This window comes from Marmota flaviventris, chromosome 3 (assembly GCF_047511675.1).
Source record: "Marmota flaviventris isolate mMarFla1 chromosome 3, mMarFla1.hap1, whole genome shotgun sequence".
Lineage (NCBI taxonomy): Eukaryota > Metazoa > Chordata > Mammalia > Rodentia > Sciuridae > Marmota > Marmota flaviventris.
In genome coordinates, this window is record NC_092500.1 from 122,882,016 (window position 1) to 122,903,577 (window position 21,562).

At 46.3% G+C, this 21,562-nt stretch overlaps 1 protein-coding gene across 2 annotated transcripts in view; it reads left to right on the forward strand.

The window, feature by feature from the left end:
• The first annotated feature begins 3,347 nt into the window (after positions 1–3,347).
• Positions 3,348–21,562, forward strand: part of Kcna6 (potassium voltage-gated channel subfamily A member 6) — a 38,585-nt gene continuing 20,370 nt past the window's right edge. The window contains exon 1 of one of the 2 annotated variants that reach the window (XR_011707145.1): positions 3,348–6,498. Coding sequence is in view for 1 of the 2 variants with exons in the window: in XM_027951266.2 (XP_027807067.1) it covers positions 4,009–5,601 (1,593 nt within the window). In the remaining variant the exon portion in view is untranslated. Of the gene's footprint in view, positions 7,176–21,562 lie in introns of those variants that run through there. The other variant, XM_027951266.2, reaches the window with a different exon arrangement.

Consider the following 21,562-nt stretch of genomic DNA (forward strand, 5'->3'; position numbering starts at 1 on the left):
CACCACTAGTTGCTCAAACCCCAAACCTGGCATTGCTTATTTCTCATGCCTATGGATTATCAATTACTGCTGCTTCCATCTCCTAAAGTCAGGTGACCAGGTGATTTCTTAGGGAGCGTGTCCTCCCTGACCTCCCCACTCTGTCTTTACTCTCTTTTCTTTACCCTAGTCCAACTCACCACCACCCCTTCCCCAGACAACTGAGATTTCCTGGTCTTTGACCTCATGCCATTTATCCTCATTTCACTCTCTATGTGAATCACATCATCTCTCTCCTCTGTTTAAGAACCGTCACTGACTTCACATAGCCCTTAAGACAAAATCTAAACAGCTCACCCCCTAAGATCTTATCCCTTGCTTCTTCTCCAACATCACCTTGTACTTCTTTCATATGTGGTCTTATTTGTGATCCTTCGACACCCATGACCTGTATAGCTCAGGGCTTTGATACTTACCTGCTCAGAATGCTCTCCCCTTGCTTGTTAGCATGGCAACATTGGCATTCCCATCTTTGAAATCTCCGTTGAAACTACTTCTTCAGAGGGAACTTCCCTCACCAACCTACCCTCTTCAAAGCTAAATCCCAGGTTCATTTCTGACACAGCCTCCCTTTCTCTAAAACATTTATACAATATGTAAATATCTTATTTATTGTTTTTCATGAAAATTTTCTGTCTAGAAAGTAATGTATATATTGCATTAAAATATAAACTTACAAGAGTAGATATTTTGTCTAGATCACTGTTAAATTCTCAGTACCCGACACCATGTAGAGCACCCAGTAGTTGTTCCAATACAAGTTAAGTAAATGAACAGCCCCATATGAGCATTGCAGACATCTGAATCTAGATACAACAACACAAGAAAACAATCTGTGCCGGCCTGAAATTGTGCTGGGTGTGTGTTGGGAAATGATCACCTGTCACTAGAAGCAGCATTGCAGTGTCTAAGAAAGGAGCTGAGTCTCCTGTCTTCCTTCACCTGGGAACTGGCACTTCTGAAGGTGTGATTTGATTCATCCTTAATATATACTTAGGAAGAATGATCTAGGCATAGGGATTTTCTTGAGCTAAGAAATGAGTCTATTTCACAAAAGAACTAAAAACAGAACTCTGATTCATGAACTTGCTAATGGCTTTTCCCTCTCAGGGGATCCTCCCCGTGCACAATGAAACCTTTCTTGGGGCACAGCCTTATGCCTGATGTGAAGGTTGACCACAGAACATCAGCTTTGCCTGTAGGGTGGCAGACAGCACTTGTCAGGCTTAACTGGCTGTGTACCCTTCTGGCAGAATTCAGGGTTCTTCCCATTCTTCTTTGTTTCGAAGTTACTGACCTAATTGACAATCTCCTGAATAAAAGCGGCAATGATTTAAATGAATATGCCAGTGAATAATTGACTATAAAATTTGAAAACAAAACCAAAAAGAATCAAGGGCCAGCCAGTTTATAAACCAGAGAATATTATAGAAAATTGGACAAAGATAAAAAAGTATCTCCTATGTTGTGTTTATTGCTGCTTCCCTTTATTTATTTTTTTTGAATGGAACAATTTTTGCATGAAGACCAAATTGCTTAATTACAAAGGCTGTGAATGGGAAAACTGGGTAAACCAGTATACTAGCTTTCTCACCTTTCAATGAAACATGCAAGAGAGAGGAGGGGGAAACGGATACTAACAGTGTAGAAAAGAAGCAGAAGCTGTAGCATGGAAGACCTGGTGAGGAACAAAGTAGAGAATGCAGTGAGTTCTAAAGCTAGCATCTCCCTTACCCGCTCACCACCTGACCTCTTCCCTAGAGGTCCAGAAGCCTTAGTTCCCTCCTCCCCTTCATCCCCTCTGGGAGCAAATGCTGCTGAGAACAACTGCAGTTTTAAAACACTTTGTGCAATACAAAGAACTCTTCCATGCATCTTGTGGTTTGAGAGTACATTTATGTATCTTTCTCATTGCTATCTCCAATGAACTCTTACTAATGCAGAAGCAGCCACACAAAGACACCTTGTAGTTGTTAGCTAATTTTGGCCACAGCCAGGCAGAAAGGAGAAAACTGAGGCATAGAGAAGCAAATGTCAATCTACCTGGAAGTAGCAGTTTGCAAAGATGAGCCCTCCCCCTATAGACCCTCAATCAGCTGGTGTAGTGAAGAAAGACTATTTGGTGAAAGGCAGAAATGGATAGAAAGCCACTCTTACTTGTATGCTCTTATAGAGTCAGGGAAAGAGTTAAGTGGTCCCTAATAACAAACTTTGTCCTATCCAAATATTGGTCAATGGATCTTCATTGTAGCCTGGTCTAGGAGCAGAGGCCATCTTTCTGGTAAAGCACTTAGAATGTGGCTGGTACACATTAGATGCTTAATAAATGCAGTTTTTTTTTTTTTAAAATTAAGCCTCTGACATACTTTTTCTTCCACCCTTTCCTCCCTTTTCTTGGCTGTGCAATAAGCAGAAATTCCAGATGCATTCCAGGGAGGCTGCAAGCAAAGGCTTCCCCCAGGTGTATTTTCCTGGCTGTGATGTCTTTGATGCCACCATCTTCTGGTTCTTTCTTCACTGGGACTGCTACCTAACGTTCCCAGGACTCCTGGGAGAAGGAAGACTTGTGATGAGAAAGGCATTGGCAGGCTTCCCAACCCTTTCCTACTATCACTTTGCCATCCTGGGAGAGTTGCAGCCTCGCCTTCCCAGGTTTTCAAAGAGATATTCCCTGGGGGAATTGCATTGGAATACAATCTAATTTGGAAGCTTTCAAGACATTTCAAAAATACTTCCTTTTTCTTTTTCTCTCCCACCCCCACCCCCCTTTCTTTTTCTTCTTCTTTACAGTAGGATATTGGAGAAACCAGCATATGGGTCTTTGTAAATACAGAGAGACGACATAGGATTTAATTTTTTAAATTAGATGTCTGGATGACTGGAGGCACACTGCTCTGTATCAAGTAGTGGGAGGGGTGTGTTGAGGTGGGGGTGAGGTGCGATTTCTCAGTGATCGAACACTGCGCAGGTCAACTCGGTAAACCCATATGAGAAAAGCTGATTGCGGCAATTGAGGGGGTGTGGTACTAGGGTACTGGCTCCTGTTTAGGGGGACCATGAATGGTGATTGTGTGAAAGCGAGAGGCGTGCCAAGAGAGCGCGGGGAAGATTACTGGGGAGGCAAGTGTGTGTCTATTTCCACAGCGCCCTGGCTCCCTGCAGCCCCTGGCTGGGTGAGGGGTGTGATGTGGGAGTGGGGTGGGAGGGGGCAGCAGGCGGGGCCTGCCACGTCACTTGGAGAGTGTGTTGGGAAGGAAGGGCAGAGCGGAGAGCCGAGCCGCTGCTGCTGCGGCGGCGGCAGCGAAGGCTAGAGTCGTGGGGAGGTGGGTCCCCGCGCTCCGGCGCGCCGGGGCAGCCTCAGGGCCCTCTCCGAAGCTTGCGGAGCAGCTCCTGGGGAGGAGGTGGTGTCTGTGGCGGCTTTAACCACGACCTTGGCCAAACCAAACCCCGCGGTGGACCTAGGGCGGAGGCCGAGTCCGGGCAGGAGTCTGCCGAGCCGGAGGGAGGCGCATCTGGCGCTTCGGTACCAGCGGCCGCCGGGGGCTTGAGCTGTTGGAGAAGCGCAGTGGGAGCTGGGAAGAGCCAGCTCGTCTGGAGGGCGGACCCCAGCGTCCAGGAGCCCAGCCTCAGGCACAGCAAGGGGCGAAGCCACGCGTCTTTTCGGACGGCCAATTTCACGCGCCAGTTTGAGATTCCAGGCATCTCAGTAAGCACCAGCACCGAGGCGCGGGTATCAGAAGCACGGAGCCAAATCCTCTGCGCCCAGGTCACCTCCCAGACCTATCCTTGCAGGGATCAGGGCTTCAGGGCTCACCAACCCAAACGCCAGGTCAGACCGCTAGCCTGCAGGAGCGCGAGCCCCACCCTAAGGAGGGAGCGCAACCGGGAACTGGGAAGCGGGTGCAGCGCGCGCGCGAGGTTGGGTCGTGGGCGCCGTCCTAGTGGCGGGGAGCGCACAGCCAAGAGGACATGAGATCGGAGAAATCCCTTACGCTGGCGGCGCCGGGGGAGGTCCGTGGGCCGGAGGGGGAGCAACAGGATGCCGGAGACTTCCCGGAGGCCGCTGGCGGCGGGGGCTGCTGTAGTAGCGAGCGGCTGGTGATCAATATCTCCGGGCTGCGCTTTGAGACACAACTGCGCACCCTGTCGCTGTTTCCTGACACGCTGCTTGGGGACCCTGGCCGCAGAGTCCGCTTCTTTGACCCACTGAGGAATGAATACTTCTTCGACCGCAACCGGCCCAGCTTCGATGCCATCCTGTACTACTACCAGTCGGGGGGCCGCCTGCGGAGGCCGGTCAACGTGCCCCTCGACATCTTCATGGAGGAGATTCGCTTCTATCAACTGGGGGATGAAGCCTTGGCGGCCTTCCGGGAGGATGAGGGCTGTCTGCCCGAAGGTGGAGAGGACGAGAAGCCGCTACCCTCCCAGCCCTTCCAGCGCCAGGTTTGGCTTCTTTTTGAGTATCCTGAGAGCTCCGGGCCCGCCAGAGGCATCGCTATTGTCTCCGTATTGGTCATTCTCATCTCCATCGTCATCTTTTGCCTGGAGACCTTGCCCCAGTTTCGTGCAGATGGTCGCAGTGGAAGCAATGATGGTGGTGTGAGCCGAGTCTCCCCAGTTTCCAGGGGAAGTCAGGAGGAGGAGGAAGAGGAAGATGATTCCTATACATTTCACCCGGGCATCACCTCTGGGGGAATGGGGACAGGAGGTTCGTCCTCACTCAGTACTCTTGGGGGCTCCTTCTTCACAGATCCCTTCTTTCTGGTGGAGACTCTCTGCATTGTTTGGTTCACTTTTGAGCTCCTGGTGCGCTTTTCTGCCTGCCCCAGCAAGCCGGCCTTCTTCCGCAACATCATGAACATCATTGACTTGGTAGCCATCTTCCCCTACTTCATCACCCTGGGCACTGAATTAGTGCAGCAGCAGGAGCAGCAGCCAGCCAGTGGAGGGGGTGGCCAGAATGGGCAGCAGGCCATGTCCCTGGCCATCCTCAGGGTGATTCGCTTGGTCCGGGTGTTCCGCATCTTCAAGCTCTCCCGCCATTCCAAAGGGCTGCAGATCCTGGGGAAGACCTTGCAGGCCTCCATGAGGGAGCTGGGCCTGCTCATCTTCTTCCTCTTCATTGGAGTCATCCTCTTTTCCAGTGCCGTCTACTTTGCAGAGGCTGATGATGATGATTCACTCTTCCCCAGCATCCCAGATGCCTTCTGGTGGGCAGTGGTTACAATGACCACAGTGGGTTATGGAGACATGTACCCCATGACTGTCGGGGGCAAGATCGTGGGCTCTCTGTGCGCCATCGCTGGGGTCCTCACCATTGCCCTGCCTGTGCCAGTCATCGTTTCCAACTTCAACTACTTCTACCACCGGGAGACAGAGCAGGAGGAGCAAGGCCAGTATACCCACGTCACTTGTGGGCAGCCTACACCAGACCTGAAGGCAACTGACAATGGACTTGGCAAGCCGGACTTCTCTGAGGCCCCCCGGGAACGGAGGCCCAGCTACCTTCCCACTCCACATCGGGCATTTGCAGAGAAAAGGATGCTCACAGAGGTTTGACCCAGGCGGGCAGAGCCTACATGAGAAGGGTGTACTAAGTGAACTAACTCTTAGGCTTCTTTCTCATCCTCACAACTCTCACCCTAGATCCAGCTGACCTCTTGACTCCCTCTCCCTACACCCAGTACATGGCAACCAGGACCAAATACCTGGACTGTCAACCTTGTTGCTTGACCTGAACAGCATTCAAGGTTTATCCATCTAAGTGACATTTTTGAAATTGCAACGGTGCCACCCAATCATGTCCATCTTCTGTCACGTGGATGAGATATACTGTTCTGTCTGACCTTCCCTCAAGACTCTGATTTTTTCTGTCTGGAACTTGTCTTATCTTTAGGAGCAGAAACATTAATAGGATGGAAATCAGCCATACTTGAGTCCTATTACTCTCCTTATTGTCCTTTGCTTTGGGGGGCATGTACCTGTCTTAGCTTCTTGATAACTGGTGGAAGCTGGAAGATGGAAACAGTACTCAATGTGCTGTTTCATTCCATGAACTGTAACACCTGCTGGTCATCCTGCAGAGCACCCTCTATACAGACTTAGTTATACAGCCTCAAAATATGTTATCCATTTCTAATCTTGGATGGAATGAAAGAAAATGCAATTAAAGTAGATGATCTGGAGGACATGAGGGTCAGTCCTGGACCAAGGGGCCAAAGGATTCTCCCAGCTGTGATCTGGTATAGGAAACACTGGTCTTTGGTCTGCATTTAGTCCTCCCCACTCTTATCCCTGACTCTCTCTTGAGCTTCCAGGAAGGTTCCTTCTCAGAGCCAAATACTCTTTTTGTGCAAGTGCCTTCCTGTGCAGAGGAACTGGAAACAGGACCTACAGAACCAGGAGAAATGGCTGAATATAGTCAAGCAACTGGCTTGATCACAAACCAGAAGCAAGGTACCACTAAGCAGAGATTGTCATTTTGGAGGGGCAGAGTAATCTTGTTGCAGATGTCAGGTTTTTTCCTCCCTCATTTCACCAGAACCCTCTCTGGCTTTCCACTCTTCTTCCTGGGAATTTGACTTAGGATTTCAGGTGAAGGCTTTCTAAAGCAACCCCAGCTCAAATCTGTAGACAGGTGAAAACACATATTGATTGCCAGTTTCTTCTCATTTTATGGGTAATGACATATGTGGCTTAGGTTAAGGAACAAGCATTATTCCTTTGCTGACACTGGTAGAGGTTTTTGCTGAGTCAAGCAAACATTCACCTGCTCTGCCCCCTGGAGCTGTATCTGGCCTGCTCAAACTGGTAAGGTAATCTGGCTGTTTCCCACCTGGACTCAGCCATCCTCTTCCATTGTGAAACTACTGCCATCCATCCCACCTGCCCACTTCCCTCTTTTCTCCCCGGTCACTTTACCCTTTGTTTCTTGCCTTTGATAAACTGTGATGTACTGTTCGAATCTCTTCTGGGTGCAGTTCTGAAACTGAAAGGACTGTTACAATGCTTTTAATTTTATAACTATGCTTTAAGACTCTTAGATGAAAATTTTTAAAAAATAAAAATTCCTGAAGAGCAACTTCTGAGGGATAGCCTTTGAGGGTTTGCTTGAGAGGCAGTGTAGCTTCTGTGAGTGCCAGACTGAAATCTGGATTTTGCCACAGCTTTACAGGGTAGCTTTGGCACCACAGTCCCTCTTTGTGCCTCAGTTTCCCCCCATTAAATGGGAACATTAATGTCTTCCCCTCCCTACCTCATGGTGAATGTCAATGAGCTCATCTGGGAAGCTGGGGAAGACACTATGCACATATGTGAATTATAGTCGTTGATTTGATTTTTAGTTCATTACCCTGTCTCCCCACCTCCCAGAAGTAAGACCCCCCCCAGATTTTCTGCCTTGGAACCAAAACCCAAGAATAGCCATTCATTATGAGCTCTTCACTTCCTAAATCCCTCCCTGGGCTCTTGGGCTGCGCCTCAGTCTTTTTTCTTACCCTTCGGAATGGAGAATCATCTTTAGACAGGCTGGGTAGATCCTTTTTAGGGCTGGAGGTCACCTTGCCTAGGAGATTGGCTTCCTTAAACCTGAAATACAGTAGGAGACAAAGGTGTTTATGATTCAGAAACCTGTTCCAAGGTCAGGAAGTGCTATTTTTCCAAATCTCTTCTGTTACTCCTGGCTATTTGGGAAAAGAAGGGCCCATGTCAGTAGCTAAAGGGATGCCCCCTATTGGGACATGTATGCATGTATCTGTAGATATGTGTATGTGATCATGCTCATCATCATCCCTGAGCAAACATTGCCTTTTCAAATCAGAGCATGCCTGAAAGTAAAAGGTTTGTGGAGAGCTGGGATCTCTAGGGACTCTGGTTGCCGTAGCAACCTTCCAGACTGTTCTCTCAGTCTTCTGATTCGGGCATCAAGGGAGAACAGACTACATATTCCCAGCTTCTCAAATGGGAGCACCTTCTACTATTGGTTTAGGGGCAGGTAGAGCCAGGACAGGGACATAGGACCTTGGAAAATGTGGAGGAAACTAAACTTCTTGAACTTCCTCCTTGGATTCTTCCTGGTTTCCCCTACCCAGTCCTTGAAGCTGCCTCATCTTACCCCTGAGTCTTCAGAAACTTGAATGCTTAGCAGCTGCCCAGTTAAACCAACATCAATGTTATGCTTTTAAAAATGACCAGGGGAGCCCTCAGAATGGACAGTGTGTTCCTCCAGAAGCAGCCAGGCTGGGCTTTGCTGAGAACAGTCCTAGCCTTAGGTGTCATGGAGTTCTCATCTCCTAAGACAGAGGATCTTCCCAGCTCTAAGAGAGACTGAGAGAAATGAAGCCCCTTCTTCTCGGGGAGCAGTCGAGCTCCTGGGAGGGATCTCACAGTTCTTCTTGAGACATGGAAGAAAACCCGAAAGACTGTGGCCCAATCTAGTTTCTGTGAAGGATTTTGTCCAATGGCCCCTCTCTGACTGTGAGTCTCTTTATGTGGATGTCGTGACCTGAGCATCAGGAGAATATGCACTGTGTGTTGCTGGCCCAGCTGGGATGGGGACTCCCAGCTGCCAGGAAAGGTGGACTCTTTATACCAAGCCATCTTTATACCTGACTGGAGCCGACAGGGGCTCCCAGAGGACTTCCTGGGACTGTCAGCCTCAGCCTGGACTGAGGGATACTCCTTCTGCCCGAGAGCGTCCCTGAGGAGTGAGGAGGGACAGCTGGCTGTCTTTGTACCTGAGGTAGGTCCTACTGTGGGGGAATTTTGCTCCTGGATCAGCCTCCATGCCAAATTAGAAATCTGGACGGCAGGGAGAGAAAGTAGGAGAAGATTCAGCTTGGTGGGGGAGCAGGGTTTCATTTGCCTTTTCTCTGTGACCACCTTGCTCCATCTCTGTGTATTTTCTGTGCCTCCATTCACTTCCTTTTCCTCTGTCTCTGTCCTCTCAATGCTGCTTCTCCCACACCTTTCTTACCATCTCTTTCCCTCCTCTCCTTCCTCTCCCTTTTCTCCTTTTTTTTTATTCCTTTCTGTGCCTTTTTTTCTTCCTTCTCTGTTTCATTTCTCCTGCCCCCACCCCATTGTTTTCAACCTCTTCTTCTTTCTCTGTGTATTTTTCTTCCTCTTTCTCCCTCTCTGTACCTTTTGGGTGGCTGGCAGCACCTACGGTGTTTCTGTTGAATTCTAGGACAGCTGTGATCCTGGGTGTTTTTGAAAAGGTCGGCCTCCAGCCAGAGGATTCCCTGTTTCCTGACATCTCAGTTCCCCATCCTTTCTTGCCACACTCCCCTATTGGGGGATGTCCTGCACTTACCAAGGAACTTGGGATGCTCTGGGTTTAGAAAAACATCTCCCAGTGATTTCCTGAACATATAAAGATGAAAGAGGGAGGGGGAGAGGGGTGGGAGCAGGGGAGAGAGAAGGAACTTGATGCCTTATGTTAATATTCTGCCATATAGTACTAGAGTATGTCATCTTAGGGTTCCTGAACCTTAAGAACCTTGCAGAGATGTTGAAGACAAAGGAACAGTAGGAATAGGAAAATAAACAGAAAAAAAGAGGACTTGGGAGGAAGGTATAAGATTGAAGTTAGAATGGGAAAGTCCTTCACTCAGGGTCGCCTGATAACTGCCAATCATTGACTTGGAGGTTTGCTTAGCCTGTGGCTGGCTCCCTTGTGCACTAGGGCAGAGAGACTGAGAGACACCATTCCCAGTGGTGTAAGGTGCAGGAGATGCTCCTTGGAGATGTAGGTTAAGATTCCCCACCAGTCCGTAAGGAGACTGTGTGGTTGCCCTACTGGAGGCTGTGGCATGTAGGTTTTTAAGTCCCATCTGCATCAGGACATCAGAACATTAGGACAACCCCAGGCTCCTCAGGGGCCCAAGACTGGGCTGTTAAGCTAGCACCAAAGTACTTTTGGGGGTGATGGAAATGTTCTGAAATAGAACTGTGGGGACAATCATTATTGTCATTAACAACTCCAAAAGTTAACAACAACAACAACAGAAAACATTGCAATTTGGGGGAAAAGGAGACATGAGTCTAGTAACCTGGGAGTCTCCCACTGAAATGGGAGGAAGATTTGGTTTTATAAGTCAAGGTTAGCATCTCTAGTGATGGACCAGATTGAAGGTCTGTAATGGAATGACAGTTTTTTTCTTCTGCCACACGGGGACACTTCAGAGCTTTCATGCAGTTGCACCTTGCGATTTGTGTACGATACCAAGAACTGATAGTGTGTGTGTTTTTTGGTCTATGAAGCTACTGTAGGATTTATATCCTTTTTCTTTCTCCAAAATTATGTCAAGCCATTCTTTTGGTAGGTGCAGAGTATGACTAGCACATCCTGAACTAATGATGAATGTGTTGGGCATATTAATTATATAGGAGTAGGGAGGTGAGCTTGCTCAAAGAATGTGTTTTTTGGGGGGGCCACAAACAAACAAACAAATAAATAAATCCTCTGCAAACAAACCAAAAGCCCCACCTAATTCTTGGACCTGTAAACTCTGACTTCCTTAAGAAATTTCCTAGAAGCCAAGGTTTTATTTCTCCCAACCTCCAACCTCAACTACCCACTAAAGTAGTCTAGTGCTTTGGATAAACCAAAGAAGTGGGAGATGACAACCTTCATTCATTTTACCTTTGCATTGTTATCTGTGAGCCAGTTCCTTCTCTTCTTCCTCTGGCCTGTGCCACAGGATCTCTTCCTTCTCTCCCTTAGGGCTTTCTGCCAGATGACACTTTCTAGTCCCGCCAACTTATTATTCCTTCTCCCTACTGGTTGAGCTCTTGCTTCAGGCAGGATTTCTGTTGCCCTGCATCTCTACATAAATGCCAAGCTAGATTCCCAGAGAACATTGTCCTCCCAGGACAATGTGGCTGGACTTGCCATCCTGGCTCTGATTGGTTTTGACGGTGTGCTATTACTATGGGAAGGAAAGTGTGGTCTGATTCTAGCGTGTCATGATCACTTAGAGGAGGGAAAGAAATCTATTTATTCAACAGTAGGGTTCCTTTCTGTGTTCCTCTTTATACCAGGCTGCACAGATATCTCATGGCAGAATAAGGTCTGGCGCTTGGGGGTTTGGAGGGAGAGAACATATCTTCCCACACACGGGCCACTGGGAATAAGGACAGATGGGCTCTTAGTTCTCATGTTGCTGGGTTTCCCGATGCACCACTTTCCCCTTCTGGGCTTGCAGTCCCTGCGGAGTTGCAGATTGTCCTGTTTTCATGTCCCTTTGTTCTGAACTTGAGGAAATAGTTTAGCCTGCTTCTTTGTTCCTTCTTGGTCCTCATCCCCTTGCTTCACATGTGACCCTAAAGGAGGAGTGGAAACCTATCAGTGACACTTAGGAAGTGTTATCCCAACAGGATAATGACTCTCTCGTTCCTAGAGAGAGAGAGAGAGAGAGAGAGAGAGAAAGAGAGAACGAGAGAGAACGAGAGAACCAGCCAGGACAGGTAACACTGGTCTAGCCTTGGCTATCACTTGACCTATTTGGGGCCGACCTTGCTGCGGATTATGGCAAATTTTTTTTTCTTCTTCTTCATTTAACCCAACTCCAACCGTATCATTGTTACTATATGGAGAATTTTCTCTCAGTTGCTCCTGTGATGATACACTTTGTCTGCCCCTGGGAAACATTTTGGACCCTTAAGTTGCCTCTGCTGCAGCTTGCAAGGAGGGTAGACAGACCTTGGCTCTTTGGCGAGAGCAAAGCCGACATTTCAAAAGGAAATTGCAGCCGCGCAGTCTGCTGGCGCTGCTATTTTTGACATGCTTGCTGTTCTCTCAGGGCTTGACAACCGCTGTCTCCAGGAGACAGACAAACCCGGTCTTGGCAGCAAAGACACCACTTTGAAAAAGAACATAGCAAGACAGTCCCTTGGCTGGGAGGGGCGGGAGGATGCCCATTCCTTCCCTCACCTCCAGGAAGCCTGCCGGGTACCTGGCTAGCATCTGCCACCCTCGACGGCAGCTTCACCCTCCCCGGTGAACTGGACCCTGCTGTGCAGCCTCCCCTCTGAGGGGAGTTCTAATAGAAACAAGAAGGAGGCTGTCCTCTGACAAAGACCCACCCATCGCTCTCCTCAGGCAGTAAGCTCTAGAATAAAATGGTGAGGGCCATGAACGCCGGAGCCAGGTGGTTAGGTCCAAGTCCCTCCTCTGCTGGGTGACACTGGGGCAAGTTATGAAATTGCTCTGAGCCTCAGTTGCCCTCTTGGTCAACTGGAGAGGGGAGTAAAAATAGCTCTGACAACATAGGGCTGTTTTGATGATTAAATAGATTTATTTTTAAATATTTATTTCTTAGGTATAGATGGACTCTACACAATGCTTTTATTTTATGTGGTGCTGAGAATCGAACCCAGTTCCCGCCGGTGCTAGGCAAGCACTCTACTGCTGAGCCACAATCCCAGCCCCGATTAAATAGATTAATACACGTACAATGTTTAAACTCGCAAGCACTATATAAAGATCGACTATGATGATCATGTGCCTACTACCACAAAACAAGGCAGGTAGGCAGGTTGTTTTCCTCTTTGGTGGAGAAGAGAAATTGAGGCTCAGAGGGGTGGTGACATGTTCAAGGGCACATGGCTATGTGTGGTCTATCACAGATGGTGTGTGGAATGGAGTGCAGTGAGCGTCTGACCCATACTGAGCAAGAAGAAAGAGCGAAGCTGTGGCTCCTAATTGCATATATAGATTTTTGTTTACGTGCCAATTTGTCTGTGATGGAGAAGCTGCAGGTGTGCTAAGCCCCTCCCCCATGGGGCTCTGAAAGCACCTGGAGATTTCTCCTATGTCTGTGTGGACGTCTCAGATAAATGGAACGTTGTTCTACAGAGCCCTTTGTTACTCTGTTCCATTCTTCTCCCTCTGGTCATCATCCTCACTACCCATTCGGTTCCCGACCACTTTCATGTCCTCTCCACTTTGCAGGCTGTGTTTCAGCTTCCCTGTCCTTCTCAAAGGTGGAGGGAGAGGAGACTCTGAAGTTGGAAGAAGCCAGCTTCTTCTACATATGAGAGTCTCATTTGCCTCCTCCTGGCTAAAGAGCAACTACTGCAGCTTTCCTTGGGGGTCTCAGTGCAGCCCAGAATGCTCTGCATGCCCTCAGCGCACTGCTGTGACCCCTTCAGCTTCTCTTGAAGGACCCAGACCAAGGCAAGGAAGCATGGCTACCCTCCTGTTTCTGGATTCAGAGCTTGCCTGCCTTTGGAGTTGAACTTGGGTCTGCACCTCATTTGACCTTGCTAAGCTTTAGTTTTGTCATCTGCAAAACAAGGAAGCTGATACCACTTGCCTCTTAGGATTGTGGTGAGGGTTACACAAGGCTGCCAGTTAAAGGGCTTAGCAGGAAATGAACTCTCAGCAAAGCACAGTTCTGATGAGTGACACTGAATGTCCACCTGAGAGCAGGCCCAGGCCCACCTGCTCTCTCAAAAGAAAGGCAGGGTCCTCACCTTTCGGTTTTGTTCTTTGACACAAACATTTAAATGAAAAATGACATAAAAACTAGACTTTGGTTAGCTCTCTGCTTTACCAGAAGGCTCTTTGCCTAGAAGAATCACAGCAGAATTTCTTTAAATAATTGCACTTAAGATATGAGTGAATGTATAGAAATGTCATCCAAATGATTATCGGAGGAATAGGATGGATATACTGGTAATATATATATATATATATATATATTTTTTTTTTTTTTCCCAACAAGGTTCATTTCCAACCAAAATAAAAAGGAGAAACTTTACTTAATCCTTTCTCTGAGCACCAGAGCATTGCCAAGGGCAGTACTGAAGGTCACAGACAGACGGGATGTGAGAGCTGAAAGGGGCAGTAAATGCCTCTTTTCATGAAGGAGGAAACTGAGGCAGAGAAGTGAACTGATTAACTCAAGACCCCACAGGTATGTGGGCAGAGCTGAGTCGGGAACACTCATTTACTGACTCCGATCCCAGCATCCTTTTCCCCAGAAGATGGAAATCTAAGGATTACTTGAATATTTTCTTTTTAATGAATGACTTTATTTCCTATCCAACCAAACTCCTTAGCAGAACTTCCCATAGGAAATGGAATTAAAATGTTTGCAATTTTATCTTTCCCTCCCCAGACTTTCCAGGTTACTGAAGCATCAGGCTTAGCTAGAGAAACCCCTGTCAGAAAAGCAGGGGGTCACTTGAGGCTTCTGTTTTGGATTCGGGAAGGAAGAAGGAATGCAAAAGTTTAGCATCTTACCCAAGAGTGCTGACTTCAGATGCTCTGGGAATTAGAAACCAGCTTCTCCACTCTTCCCTGCACTTGCTTGCCCTGGTAGAGAAGGAAAAGTTACTGCTGGGTTATAGATGTCTTTTATAAATCACAGGACTAGGGCAAGAATGAACAAAGTTTCCAGAAGCCATGGTAGTCGAGCCATAAATCAGACAAGCACTCCCCAGCTGCCTTAAGGCAATTTGGCATTGCTGGAAAGAGAAGAAAGGTCTGGAATGATGGGGAAAATAGCTTGTGTTCCCTGCAGTAACTGCTTTCTGTGCTTCACAGCAGGGACCATATTCACCCAGGAGAGCACACACATGTGCACCTGTAGGAGCCCAACACACGCACCTGGAAGTGTGTGTGTGTGTGTGTGTGTTGTTATTTATTTATTCATTTATTTTCTGCATATGGAACCTTCTTGTACATGGCTTTAGTGACTATAGAAGGAGCACAAGCAGAGCGCCTACCCTAAAACTGTACTTTACTCCTTTCAATAGGTCCTAAGTCGTCAGATTGAGTGTGACAATAATGATGCGATATTAGGAAGTATTGGGAGATTTCACTCACAGTTCTGTATTTTTTTTTATTGAAAAACAAAAGGTCTGGGCCTGATCTGCTTTCCAACAATCATCAGCAGGAGCTGGGTTATAGTTGTTCCCTTCAGAGTGAGTTGAGTCTCTTTTTGCTTCCAATAATCCTCATTCCTGATTTCCAATCCATGACGATTTCCTTTACCAAGTCAATAAATTTAACAGAAAAAGCAAGTCTCTGAAAGGTAAAAGGACCCTGAATCCATGAGACCAGAAGCCTGGGGTCTTGCTGCCAAGGCCAGAGGCTGTCCGTGAGCCTTCTGGATGCGGAGACTGGGGCTGTTGGTCAGCTTTCATTATGCCCATGGCCTTATTTTCCTCATGGGTGGAAAACATTTCTCTATATGTCCATTTCTGCCAAAGGTTATGAAGCAAAAGACCAAAAGGTGCCATGTTTAGGGAAACTATACTGACCTCTGTCATCCTGTGACCCTGTAGACTTTGGTGACTGTGGCCTCTCTGCAGAGCTTTCCTCTGTGATCTAACTTAACTGTGTCAAAGTTGACTCTGATTCAGAGGTCGCAGGTTAGATGAGGTGGGAGTGCATGTGGCTGATAGAAAGGACAATGAGCATGGAAGTGGAAGCTTGTATCTGGGAGAAGATGATCCCTGTGACCTAGGAGAGACAGGATCACGAGGCTGAATGAAGATGGTACCACATAGTAACAAGAATGTGCTGTGTCCTCTGTCCAGTTAAGCAGGCAGAGAAATATGTGATGCAATTAAGGATTTCCATCTAAAGTGATTAAAATGAGCAGTCAGGCCGTGTTAGTCAGCTTTCCATTACTATAACAAATACCCCAGATAAATAAGCTTATAAAGACAAAAAGGATATTTTGACTAACAGTTTTGGAAGTTCCAGTCCATGACTGGACAGACACGTTACTTTTAGGCCTCTAGTGGAAGAATAGCAAGCACATCATGGTAGGGGCTGGGATATGGAAGAGAGAGAGAGACAGAGGAAGAAGAAGGGACCAGGGTTCTACTATCCCCTTTAAGGTCATATCCCCTGATGACTGAACGCCTTCCCTCTAGGCATCTCCCAACAGCACCAAGCTGAAGACTGAGTCTTTTGGGGAGACATTTAAGATTCAAACTACACGGCAGGGCAAAATTCAGTATTTGGATATTTCTGATTTGAGGACTGCCTCCTACTTCCAGGTGTCAGATAATGAGACACCACTCTATTCCTGCTCGCCAGCACCAAGAGGGCGTGAGACAGGGACTCATCACTTTCCTGGAATAATGACTGGCTCTTAGCTCAGGCTCTGCCCTTGTCCTGTTGGGGGAATGACGTCATCATCCTTCCCAGATCCCTTTTGTTCCCAGATCCTGGGTGGTTCTCAGTATTTTGGCTTTGAGGTGGACTCTCCTGCCTTGGAAGTTTATTGGTCGCAGATTAAATGGTCATAGAACTGAACCAACTGCTGTTGGAAGGAGATCAGAAAAACCTTCCTCAGCTTCTAGTTTTACCTGTAATTTCATTAAAATATTTCAGGGCCAGAATTCAAGAGGTCAGTTGCCAAAGGAATTAGAACTAGAGTAAGATCCAAATCCTTGGGATTCCAAGAGCTCAGTGACTTCATGTGGGTCTTCTCTCCTTGGGGATATCTTTTATTTCTGAAAACCAGAATTTAAAAAGATCCTGCTGGATCCTGTAATTCCAGGGGCTCAAGAGGTTGAGGCAGGAGGACTGTAAGTTCAAAGCCAGTTTCAGCAATTTAGTAAGGCCTTAAGCAAGTCAGTGTGATCCTGTTTCTAAATAAGATATAAAAATGGCTGGGGATATGGCTTGGTGGTTAAGTGTCCTTGGGTTCAATCCCCAGTATATAACAAATAAAAAAAGTAGAAGGATCCTATACTTTCATTTTCCCCAAATATATGCCCTAACTTAACTTTGTCAAAGTTGGCTCTGGTTCAGATGTAGCAGGTTAGATGAGACAAGAGTGCAAAAAAAGTTAAATCAGGCTGCAATTAAAAGAAATCTATCCTGAGCCTCCATTTCAATGTCTGTCTGCTGCAGTTTTTCCATACACCTTCCAGAAAAGTTGTGTGTGTATAATAGTATCATTTTGCTATCAGAGGTGCTTTTTCATATAAGTGGGCCCAGAGAAAGCAATGAGATGACTTGTCCATTCTGAATCTCTGGGATCAGTTGAGAACTTCCAACATGCTTGGGGATTGACTGAGAGATTGCATAACCAATTGTGGACAGTGTGCTCAGATCAGAAGTCCCTGGCCAATCCCTCTCCAGGGTTGGCCCTGGGGAGAAGAGTTCTCAAGAGCTGCTCAAGGACACAGGTGGAATTGCCTCCTCTACGCCTTTGATGATGTGTGAGGTTAACATTCTTCTTTGGAATTGTATCAGTGGAAAATATGACTCCATTTACAAATAATATATTTGCTCTATACACAGCATTTCAGGAATGTGTTTCATTTGCAAGTAAGCCATCTGCACTCACTTAATGGTACATAAATAGAGAACAAAGCAAACTGACAGAGAATAATGGAGCAGGAAGAGACTTAGGTAAAACTCATGGAATCCATCACTCTGCATTTCTAAGTTATTACAGACCTGTTCTGAATATTCCCCAGAGAAGGAGCATCCCTAGCACAGACGCCTTTGAACTCTTTGTGTTTGAGCTTCATGATCTTTTTTGTTGAGTTGTTTTCCTCCTGCCTTAGATGTACATCACCTGTCGCACTTTCGACTTCCTTTCTCCTATTTTGTCCTCTACTGAGATGGATGCTTAACTGGCCATGCTACCTAGAATAACTCATGCCAGAGTTCCCCAGATGTGATTTGCAGAACTCTGGTCCTACATGATATTCTCATGAAAAGCCATCCCCAGGCACTGAGCTTCAGAATGTTGCCTCTGGGAGACACACAGCACATGTGCGCCTCAAATTAAAGGCTCTGAGAAGTCTTCCAGCAAGTAAGCCTAGGTCAATTCTTTAACTCAGTAAATATTGTGACTTTTTATGTAACATAAATTAATAGATTGAGAGCTATTATGATGGGTTGTAAAAATTATTATTATAATTATTTTGCCACAGACTGATATTCTCTCTCTCTCTCTAACTTCTGTTCATACCCTATGGAAAGTTTAATCCAAGAAATACATATTGAGAAAGTCAAAGAGATCTGAAACTCCTTCCAATGGATTTGAGTCCATGGAGTTTCTGCCATCAGAGATTTTTCATATGGACCATGTTGTGGCTTCAGTCCTCTTAGCGTTCTCCACACCCCTCTTCAGTTGGGCAGAAAGTGTTTGTTTATTCTTGGTTTTTGGTTGCCCTGGGGACTGAACCAAGGGCCTTGTACATGCTGGGCACATGCTGTACCACAGAGCCACGTTTCAGCCCCTAATAGGAAACCTATTGTGAGCCTTCCATTCTTCCGTTTCCACTAGCCATTCTTGTTTACAACCCATCATAATAACTCTCAATCTATTAATTTATGTTACATAAAAAGTCACAATATTTACAATTATTGATAAGACTCTGGATAATGTGAAAGGAGACACCCTCTCCCTATGGCCCTTTATAGCCTTCTTCAATAGAAAGTCTTCTAAGAAGGTAGATGTGGGAGCTGATCTTTGTAGATTCCATTTCTGATCTACTTTGTTAGCAGATGTCTACAATTTGGATGCTCTTCCGGGTGGATGAGGATGCCTGCATCACTTCGCTGTGGTGTGGTCTTAACTAATCTATGCATGTTCTTAACCAAATCAAAGATTGTCACATGTTTGTTTTCATGAGCACTATTCTAATTAACTAAACCTACTAATGAGAACATAACCTTACTAATGATCATATTACTAATTGTCATATTTACAAAATCTTTTTCTGTGGGTGAGGTACTGGGGATTGAACTCAAGGCACTCACTCCACCACTGGGCCACTTCCGCAGCCCCATTTTGTATTTTATTTAGAGATTGGGTCTCACTGAGTTGTTTAGCACCTCAATTTTGCTGAGGCTGGTTTTGAACTCATGATCCTCCTGCCTCAGCCTCCCGAGCCACTGGGATTACAGGCATGCACCACAGAGCCCAGTTTATAAAATCTTATTCACAATGTGAGCAAGACACAAATACCATTAGCTATAAGCAACTGGGTTTTCTCATTCTTTCCTATTTCCTTAAACACTGCTTTCAAGTGTGACACTTGCTCTGTCTCTCCTGAAGTGTTTCAAGTGTTGAACAATTCCAGGTGGACTGGGTTCTTCCAGGGCAGCTCTTTTCAGCTAGAATTTCTTTGGGCTGCTGGAGGAGCTCAGCCTTGACTCTTCTCTGTTCATCCCAGAGGGCCTGAGGCTCACCACCTGCTCCTACACCAGCTGGCCCAGGACTAAACCCTTTCTTCTGTAGTTTTCCTTCTGTGCTCAGAATCAGAAGAAGAAAGGATGTCATTGCTTTTACCTGTGAATGCCTTTGTACCTGTTCCTTTTCTAGACATCCTGAGCCATGAGAAAGCATTTCTGATATCTACTTGCATCTCTGATCTTTAAATCCACTGAAAATCAGAACAAATAGAGTGTGGGGGAAGAAGGGAATTGCATCTAATTCTGGGTCTGTCACTAGGCTGCTGTGTGGCCCTGGACGAGTCACCTGTCTGGCTCTCAGCATGTGTTGGCCAGTAGCACTGTTCTCTGGCCCAGTGCCTTCATTTGTAAAATGAGATGGTTGGATTGGACAATTGAGTTTCTGCTTGAAGATCCTATGATGCTCAAGGGCAGTCACCAAGCGTGCGGGGGGGCTTGCTTGATCTCTTCTTGATCATTTCCTTAATCACATTATTGCTTGGTTGTTGCCACTGGAGAGATTTTTGAAAAAGAGTTGGATTTGCTAAAATTTCAATTGTATACGGAATATTTGAATCTCAAAGCTCCTCTGCTCCAGCTTCTTATTTTAGATACAAAGATCAGAATTTAACATCTAAAGAACGAACTGAACAGGTTATAGAGAAGTTTTTAGAGAGAGGTAATAATTTTATCTGGTATCAAGTAAGATCAATCTTTGTACTTTTGTCTTCCCTCCCTCTCTCTGCCCCCCCTTTCTTTCTACCTTTTTATTTTTCTTAGATGAGATCTATCTTAGTTTTAAGTGTTTCCAGATCCTTTTTTATTTTGATGTTGCAAAATAAACATTCCTTGGTTTTGGCTGTGTCGAGCACCTTGGCATTATGATTGGAAAAATGTTGGGCACGGAAAGGCTTCTATATTAAGGAGAAGCTCGAATGCAGACTAGCAGGGATGCTAACCAGTACTCTCTGCATCTGGGCACCTTAGGGAGACTGCAGAAAGGATAAAAGAAACATTGGTAGAACCCTCTATCAACACTGTATTCTCACACAGTGTTGAAGCTTCTTCCTTTCTATTTCTGAGAGAGGACCAGGAGCAACCTCCAGGGCACACACTGTGTGCTGGGCTCATGCATCCTGCCACACTATGGCTTTAGGATAGAAGGTTCTGGGCAATGTGTCCAGGGCTGCCTTTGCAGCTATGCCCTAGGAAGCTTCTGGGCTGGGATCCAGCCCTGCACGTTTCCACCACATCTTGCCACTTTTTGGTGTCTGTTCATCCTTCTGGTCCCATTTGGCTTCTCTTACTACTGCTGTTAATCCAGCCTGAGGTAGGGGCAGAGCCCTGGACAGGAGTGGAAAACCTGTGTGTTTCTAAGGTGCTGTTTGGCCTTGAGCAAGTTTCTGGAAACAAACACTTTATTTTGTTTTATTTTATTTTTTGACTCACTACTCACTATGAAAATTAATATGATTCAGAAAATTATAAGGAAGAAAATAAAAATCCCCACAACTGACAACCAGAGATACCCTGTGTTGATAGTTTGTTGACAGAACACTAGTTCTGTTTCTGTATCTCTACAGAAATCATGCAGGATTTCATTTTAAAAACCTCACATTATGGCTCTAGTTTTCTCAGGCAATTGTCACACGGATTTCATCAGATTGGTAAACTACCCCACTGTTGGACAGTTAAGCTGCTGCTTGGTTTTTTGTTCTTATAAGTGCTGCTACAGTGAGCACTCTTAGTATAGAGATTTGCTCACATTCATGACTCTTCCCTTTGGCAATATTCTTATAAGAGTCAGAGAGTGTGAACAAAGCAATCATCTTGCCAGGCCTTGACTTCCTTGCCTGGAATAAATCATCAGCAACAATGCTCACAGCAGCAAAAAACCGTCCTGTGCACCACACACCAGGCACAGCTACCCACCTATGTAACCTACTCAGCTGCCCTGCCGTGGTCTTCCCATTTCATGGAAGGAGCTCTCCAGGAAGCAGGGTGGTGGGATTTCACCCCAGGCCGTCTGGCTGCAGAGTCCTACTCTCAACTGCTATTGCTGATATTGCCCCTGTGAGATCAAAAGTCTGAACCAAACAACCGCTAGGATACCTTTCATAACTAACACTATTTGTGTTCCCTTGGAACACAGTCGCCTGATCCCAGTTCACAGGCTCCTTTATTCCTCTTTATTCTCCCATTCCTGGCTTGATGAGGGTGGAGTGAGTGCAAGCGTGTGTGTGTGTCTGCATGTGTGTTTATACAGCCTTATGAATGGAACAGTCGGCAGACAGAATGTGAAGCAAGGAATCCTGAACAACCTTATCGACAAAACACAAAAACACGGCTCATCGGTGT